Source organism: Drosophila pseudoobscura, chromosome X (genome assembly GCF_009870125.1).
Source record: "Drosophila pseudoobscura strain MV-25-SWS-2005 chromosome X, UCI_Dpse_MV25, whole genome shotgun sequence".
In the NCBI taxonomy this organism is placed as follows: Eukaryota; Metazoa; Arthropoda; class Insecta; order Diptera; family Drosophilidae; genus Drosophila; species Drosophila pseudoobscura.
In genome coordinates, this window is record NC_046683.1 from 13,045,770 (window position 1) to 13,054,266 (window position 8,497).

The window sequence follows — 8,497 nt, forward strand, 5'->3', positions numbered from 1 at the left end:
AGAATATCAATTTGAGAAAAGGTCTTAATAAATTTCGTTTGATCTTCATATAAGTTAGCGAAATAGGGTGTACAAAGAGCTATACACGCATCACGTCTTCAAATACCAGCAACATTGCGACTCTTTTTTGGTTGGACTTTTTCGTTTAACCCTGTTTTTACAATAAATACAATAAAAGCAAGGATTAAAAACTATCCAATCTTGTAGAAAATTGATTCATCACTCGTATAAAATTATGTGGGCTTGGCTAAATGTTCTATATAGCTAGTAATATTCCACGGAATATCAAAATAGAATAGAAATAGAATAGACGGTATATTTTTATATATATTCTATCGATAAATCCGTCAACAGCTGTTAACGCGCGGGATGTTAATTTTTTGTTTACTTTAAACCTTTTTTGCAAAAATTAATTGCACTGTAAGTAAAAATATTTGGCGAAATGGCGAACCATCGCAAGGAAATGTGGAAGCTGCTCTACAGCCTGGTGAACCGAAACGGTGGGAACTTGTCTCAGGCGTACGCAGTTATCGAGGACATACTTTGCCAGGAGCCGAGTCTTATAAGCTGCTCGCTGGTCCGGGAGCTGAACAACAAATTCCAAGACACATTTCTATTGTGGCTGCTAAACAAGCTGGCCAAGTGTTTGGGCGAGAGTGAAGATGGCAGGTGAGAAATAAGGAAGAGAAGATATACATTTGTGCTCTATTGCCTTACTATTTCGTCATAGTCAGTGCATCAATCTGCAGAGGAAAATCATCAGTTCCTGCTGCTCGAATCATCCCAAGCTGTATGAGCGGCTAGTGAAGGCCTATGTGGAGGCCCTGCAGGAGATCCATGCACAATTGAGTGTGCTCGACTTCGGAAAGGGGTTTACAAAGGATAATAACACAATTACCTTGAGGATATTCAAGTGCGACGTCGCTCCTCTTTTGGAGTTCGATCCCCAATGCGCATTCGAAGACATCCACCTGCAGGTGGACAAAGTAGATGCTTATGCCAAGAGTTTGATGATGGTTCTGCAGCATGCACATCACATTGGAGACGCTACACACGGAGACATTTTCTCAGGGAGCCTGCAGCAGGTGCTACTCATCCTGAAAGAGTGCGACATGGACACGAAGCTGACTAGCCTGGAGTACTGCCACGGTGTCTTGCTGTCACAGTCGTCCCAGAACTGGCTCACCAATCCCGATGTGGCACATTACGCGCACTTGACATTGGAGGCCACCACCATGATGTGGTCCATGGCTGCCAAGTGGCTGGAAATGGACTGCATGAGCGGGCAGCAACTGAAAAGGCTTGATGTGTCCACTCGACAACTGATGCTTGTCCTGCAGCTGCGTGGCCGCGAGGCAATACACCAGAGTTACCTCCTCCTAAATGAGATTCTTGGCTTGCCCAAGAGCCTGGAGGTCGATGAGGGATTGCTGCAAAGTCTGAGCGACTACGTGCAAGAGCTGCTGGATGGCTCGGTGACTTCCATTGAACAACTGATGCTGCTGAAGGAGCTCGTGATGAGCCATTGGCGGTCGCATCCATCGCAATTACTCCCACTTTTGGCTCTTCTAGCAGTAAAGCTGACGGAAATGCGGTCAGCCATCGTTCAAACCTTGACCACGGCCCTGGCACAACTCCTCCCCAAGAAGGAAACTACCGCAGGGGAGTGGCGGGAAATGGTTGCCATTATGCGAGCCTTCAAGCAGCTGGAGCAGCTAATCCTCTGGCAGAGCCAACAAAAGATGATGGAATCGGAAAACAAGCTGGATTCCTCGTGCCTGGCCCGGTTGCCCTTACAGTATGAGCTTCCCAAGGAGACGGACACCAACTGGAATCAGCTCTCCATGCACCTGACGGAGCAGGAGTCAAAGTGCCGCGCCAGCTCTCCAGAGCTGCAGATATATTTGGAAATCTGCTCACTGCTGCTGCAGGTCTCCTTCATACGCCACTCACTGAAGCCGCAAACGCAGCAGCAACTGCTGGCCGTCCTCCAGAGGCATCTGTCAGAGCAGCTGTCGCACTTGTGTGCAGTCCGACTGGAGACGCCTTCGAGCGCCCACACCCAGATGCAGTCCTTCTATGCCCAGCACTACATGGGTCTCATTGAGTCGCAGGAGGAAATCTTCTGTGCGTATCTGCCGCAGCTGTATCTGGCGGGTTTCCTAAAAACGGAGCAGCTCCTAAAAGCCCTGCCCTGCATTTCGGATCAGCCGGCACGCAGCCAAGTGATTCGTCTGCTGCTTTGCTCCCATCTGAGTGCCTTTAAGGTGAGAGATCGCGTTGAGTTGCACTGTCCGCAGTGCCGGCCACTGCCGGATCAGCTGCCTGGCCTTTTCCTTGGCAAGGCCAAGCCGAATGCAACGAACCTCGACCTCACCAGGACCACAGTTGAACTGATAGTCAGGGATTTGTTATTCGCATCCGATTCCTCGTACATTGCCCATCATCTAGACTTGCTCAGCGTTAGCCCCCACCTTGTCCTGCGTCTGCTCAAGGAAGGACTCAAGGGAGTGGGCGAAAAGAGCTTCAGTCTCCTAGTCCCTGCAATGAGTTCAAAGTCGCCAGATTTCATGCAGGACCTGGGTCGCTTCATCCTCGATTCTATCAAGCAAATGCTGGCCAAGCCTCTGGCGACGCAGTGCAAAATGGAGCAGCGTGCAGTGCTGCGCATAATCATCTCCTGTGCCCACCCTGAGATCGAGGAGATCTGGCTCTTCCACTGGTTCAAGATGACCTTCTTTTTCCTGGTGCACACGCACTCGCTGGTTGCCCAGGAGGCCGTGATGACGGCCAGTGAGATGTGTGCCCGCCATGGCCTGCAGACGGTCAATCTGTGGAACTGGTACAAGCGGGATGCCCTCGATCTGGCCGTACGCCTGGCCTTGACTGCATATCTAACGGATGGAGTGCGCTTCACGCGATCACTCCGAGCGGTGAGTGGAAGAGGGCACACCAGTAGACAAATCCATTCATTACTTACCCCTGTAGCTTACCAAAATGCTGGGCTTCTCGTGCGTTCAGGAGTTCACCTGCAAGTACCATCGCCTGCTGACTGCCATGGTACTGCCGCACTGCATCGTGGAGCCGCGCTGCAAGGGCGTGCTTGTGCTAATAGCTAAACAGTTGCGGAAACCCATTGCGACGCTGTTCACCATCTCGTTCCTGCGGCTCTACACCCATGTCTACCTCACCGAGGAGCCGGAGCTGGCCAATAGCTGCATTCAGTTGGTGGTCAGCTGCACCCAGTCCAGTCTGCAGCAGCTCATGAATGCGGACGTTAAGGTGGGAGCTGCCCCCTGTCCCACTGCCTGCGCTTTTCAATGCTGACCTTTCACTGCTTTGCTTCCTTTCCGCAGCAAACGGTGGCTGAGCTGCTGATTTACTTCAACCGCAACCCCACCTTCGTGATGAGGTCGTTCCAGAGCCTGCTGCAGCTGTCCGTGGGCTCCGAAGAGGCGCTGTCCAGCCAGACGGCCAATGCGGAGTTTGCCACCTTCATTGCCGAGCGCTTCCTGGGCGTGATCACCTACTTTGAGAGCTGTCTGAGCGAGCCGTCCTTCGAGAAGCCCCTGAAGGAGGAGACCCTCTACAGTCTGGGCCAGATAATGCGCTTCGTGGGCTCGAAACATGTCACCCAGTTCCGGTTCAAGATCATGGCCATGCTCAGCTTTGTGCACACTCTGCAGGAGCCGCGTCTGCAGCGGATCTGCTTGAAGATCTGGCACATCTTCCTGCACGTGGTGAATGTCCAGGAGCTGGGCCCCTCCCTGGGCCGCATTGTGGCCACCCTGCAGCCGCTGCTGATGGACAGCGAGAGCGTGGCGCAGGTGAACGATCTCTACGAGTTCGTGATACTGCGGAATGCCGCCATGCTGGGCAACTTCATAACGGACCTGTATTTCCTCGAGCGCATGGAGAACGTCTCCCCCAAAATCCGGGAATGCATCAAGCGACACCTCTCCCATCTGGACTTGGCCGGGGAGGAGGCGCAATCCCCGCCACAGCTGCTGGAGCAGCTGCGCTTCCTTCACAAGCAGATCATCGATGAGTGCCTCCAGGTGCGCGTCTATGGGCTGCAGCATCTGGGCGAGCTCTTCGGCCGACGGCGCACCCAGCTCAACCAGATGATCCTCAATGAGCTGCCCCTCGAGCCGCTGCTGGAGCAGATTGTCAATGTCCTGATGGCTGGCTGCCAGCACGACGATCGCCAGCTGCAGATGGCCTCGGCCAAATGCCTGGGCGAGCTGGGGGCCATCGACGCGAGCTACTTGCTCTCCAACTACAATTTCGACAGCCCCCAGCAGCTGCCCCTGACCGTCCTGTCCGATGATTTTGCGGTGCTGGCCTTAACCGCGCTGTGCCGCGGCTACCAGTTCCAGCAGAAGACGAAGCATGTGGACAGCTTCTCGCTGGCCATCCAGGAGACACTGGCCGTGTGCGGGATTTCGCCCAAGGAGCAGAAGAAGGTGCGCCTGTGGGAGTCGCTGCCTCCTCGCATGCGTCAGGTTATGGAGCCGCTGCTGCAGTCCTGCTACACGAGCTGCCAGCGGGCGAGCAACTGCCAGCAGCAGCCGATCTTCGGCAGCCACTACTCGAACAACTCGTACGAGGAGTGGGCCTTCGTGTGGGCCAGTCGCCTGATCGACTACATCCAGTGCTCGGAGACCCGCCACCTGCTAAGCTCGTACAAGCCGTGCATCAAGCGGGACGGAAACATGCTGAGCACCTTCTATCCCTATATTCTGCTGCACGCGCTACTGGAGTGCACTGCGGAGCAGGGCCAGCACATGCAGGAGGAGTTCCTGGCGGTGCTGCAGGCCAACGAGGAGAGCTCCAGCTCGGCCAAGGCCCAGCAAGAGCTGGGCGCCATCAAGGAGAACGCCTTCAAGCTGTTCGAGTCGAAGAAATATGCAGCCGGCAACAAGCAGCCAGCGAACAGTGTCCTGGAGCGGAAGGAGGACTCCAGCCATGTGCCGCGACTCGCCGGCAAACTCTGTGCTGAGCTCCTCGACTTCCTGCAGCGCTGGCTAAGGGAATGGCAGCGTATGCACGGCCGCAGCACTGGGGGAAGACCTCCCCAGGAAGTGGACACCAACTACGGTAAAATCCACGAGTTTCTCGGGAGGATACCCAAGCTGTTGGTCGCCCGCGCCAGCTACAATTGTGGGGAGTATGCCCGTGCCCTCAGCTACCTGGAGAGCTATCTGGAGGACGGCGAGGACAAGTCCAAGCGCATCCTCGAACAATTCACCTTTCTCGTCGAGGTCTATGGCAAGCTCCTCGACTCGGACTCCGTGGAGGGGGCCGTTCAGGCACGCAGCTACGACATGAGTGTGACCCAGGACATTCTGGTGAACCGTCTGGTGGAGCGGCAGCAGGACATGATCACGTGCTACGAGCAGCTGCTCTCCAGCACAGACCACCTCCAGCCGGAGCACATCCGGGCCATGATCGACGCCTACCTGATGGACACGCCCAAGACGGCCCAGCTGATTGCCGACGGCCTCTGGCAGCGCCTGGCGGACCAGTACACGGAGCAGTGCTTCAGCGAGTGCAAGGCGGAGCTGCTGTGGCGGCTGGGCAGCTACGATGAGCTGGACGAGTTCCAGGCCAACTGGCCGGCCCAGTGCGCCCAGGGCTGTCTGGCCCTGCGCCAGCCACTGACCACGCAATCGCAGTTCGACTCGCTGCTGGATGGGATGCGTTCCTCTGTGCTGGAGCAGCTGCGCAGCTGCTCCGCCGTCCAGCAGCACTCGTATGCCAATGCCTACGATGCGGTGCTGAAGCTCCATCTGGTCCACGAGCTGCAGTGCAGCCAGCAATTGGTCGAGCAGCTGCAGCAGGAGGCCGCCGAGGATCGGCAGGAACTGCTGATGCGGGAGTATTTCGAGGACTGGCAGGCGCGTCTCCAGGTGATACAGCCGCAGGTGCGCGTGCAGGAGCCCATCTACAGCTTCCGCCGGAATCTACTGGCTGAGCTGCAGCAACGCCTCGCGGATCGCAGCCACCTGCAGCCCCATCTGCAGATGGAGCTGGCCCGGCTCTGGCTGAACAGTGCGCAGATCAACAGGAATGCTGGCCAGCTGCAACGGGCACAGCTGTACATCCTCAAAGCGGCCGACTACAAGCCCAGTGGCCTCTTCCTGGAGCGGGCCCGGTTGCTGTGGCAGAAGGGCGACCAGGTCATGGCCATGAACTATCTGGAGGAGCAGCTCTCCTTCATTCGGGTCTCGTGCCAGGGCAACGCCAAGCAGCTGTCAACGGAGCAGCGTCACCTCTACTTCGAGGGCAAGTACCTGCAGGCCGTCTACAATGCCGAGTCCATGCATCTCTGTGCGGATGCTGTTCTACGGTACTTCCAGGAGGCCATTGCCGTGCATCGCCACTCGGAGGGCTGCCACGTGCAGCTGGCCCAGTTCCTGGAGAAGATGCGTGAGGCCACACAGGGGAGCAGCAAGTCGGTCACAACTAATCAGTCAACTAACCACGAGAACGATGATCTGCTACTCCAAATCATGCTAAATTATGCGAAATCGCTGCGGTACGGCAGCGAGCATGTCTACCAGTCGATGCCCCGCCTGATCAGCCTGTGGCTGGACACGGCTGAATCCTCCACCAATCCAGACCATGTAAAGAAGATGAATGATCTGCTGAGCAACTGCTGCACCGCCCTGCCCACGGCCATGTTCTACACGGTCTACTCCCAGATGCTGAGCCGCCTATGCCACCCGTCGCCGGAGGTTTTCGGTGTGCTCCGCAACGTGATCATACGCCTGGTGGAGAACTATCCGCAGCAGTCCCTGTGGATGCTGCTGCCCCACTTCAAGTCGGCCACCGCCAACAGAATCAAGCGCTGCAAGCTAGTGCTCACCGATGGCCGTCTCCAGAACGCCGCCTTCCAGAAGCTCCTTAACGACTTCAACTCCCTGACGGAGCGTCTGATTGAGCTGACCAACAAGGAGGTTTCTCTGGACCGAACCTACAAGCTGAGCGACCTGGACAAGCGCCTCACCAAGCTGTGCAGCCATGCGGACTTCTCAAAGATCCTCCTGCCCTTCGAGAAGTACATGCAGCCCACGATGCCCCTCAATTTGGAGTCCAGCCCAGCGGCACTGTCCCCCTTGACGGCGAGCAGCAGCAAGGCCAACTGGTTTCCCTATCAGCAGATCTACATCAGCGGCTTCCAAGAGCAGGTGCTGATCCTGCGCTCGGCGGCCAAGCCCAAAAAGCTCACTATTCGCTGCAGCGATGGCCAGGACTACGATGTACTGGTGAAGCCCAAGGACGACCTGCGGCGCGATGCCCGTCTGATGGAGTTCAATGGCCTGGTGAAGCGATACCTGCACCAGAATGCGCCGGCCAGGCAGAGGCGCCTCCACATTCGCACCTACGCCGTGCTGCCATTCAATGAGGAGTGCGGCCTGGTCGAGTGGCTGCCCAATCTATCGTCCTACCGCAGCATCTGCATGGGCTTGTACGCGCAAAGGGGTCGGGTTATGTCCAGCCGCCAGCTCCAGCAACTGGCCGTGCCCTTGACTGATCCCATAGAAAAGAAGCGCGAGATCTTCACCAAGCAACTGCTACCCGCCCATCCGCCCGTGTTCCAGGATTGGCTGCGTCAACGGTTCGCCACGCCCCACAGCTGGTACGAGGCCCGACACACGTACATCCGCACCGTGGCCGTGATGTCGATGGTGGGCTACATCTTGGGATTGGGGGATCGTCACGGCGAAAACATACTCTTCGATGAGCGCAATGGAGACGCTGTCCACGTCGATTTCAACTGCCTGTTCAACCAGGGCGAGTTGCTGACGTACCCGGAAATGGTTCCGTTCCGTCTTACCCAGAACATGATCGCAGCCATGGGGCCGCTGGGCGTCGAGGGCAGCTACCGCAAGTGCTGCGAGATCACACTGCGGCTGCTCAAGCAGGAGACCAAGACTCTGATGTCCATGCTGAGGCCCTTTGTCTACGATGTCGGAGCGCAGATCCGCAATGCCGCCGCCACGGCCAAGATCACCAGCGATGTCCAGCGCATTGCCGATCGTTTGCAGGGACACGTAAGCACATAAATTCTGTATATTTCAATTGAAGATTCACTCACCGTACTCTTCTGTGTCCAACAGGTTAAGCGGCAGCAGGCCAACAGTATTCCCCTCTCTACCGAAGGACAGGTCAATTTTCTCATCAACGAGGCCACCAAAGTGGACAATCTGGCTGTCATGTACATTGGCTGGGGAGCGTTCCTCTGACAGTGTTTACTATTTATACGCGTATACTCGTATTCTTTCAACGAAAGCATTCATGTTGAACCAACAGATCAGGGATTTTTCACGAGTTAATGGTTTATAAAATGAAGCCCTGAAAAGTTATTATTTGGATAATTTGTTCTTGCGGCTCCAAAGTTCTTTCTCCACTGAGTGGTGATAAAAATAGTCTGTATGGTTAGTAGTTTCTAGAAAATAAATAACTGTTCCACTTTTTGAATGATATAAAA

At 55.7% G+C, this 8,497-nt stretch overlaps 1 protein-coding gene across 1 annotated transcript; it reads left to right on the forward strand.

The window, feature by feature from the left end:
* The first annotated feature begins 392 nt into the window (after positions 1-392).
* On the forward strand, positions 393-8,487 carry mei-41 (meiotic 41). The gene is made up of 5 exons (XM_002134095.3): positions 393-669; positions 731-2,933; positions 2,989-3,282; positions 3,357-8,060; positions 8,127-8,487. Exons 1-5 carry the CDS (start codon positions 443-445, stop codon positions 8,250-8,252), a joined length of 7,554 nt encoding a protein of 2,517 aa, XP_002134131.3. The 5' UTR covers positions 393-442; the 3' UTR covers positions 8,253-8,487.
* Positions 8,488-8,497: the final 10 nt, after the last annotated feature.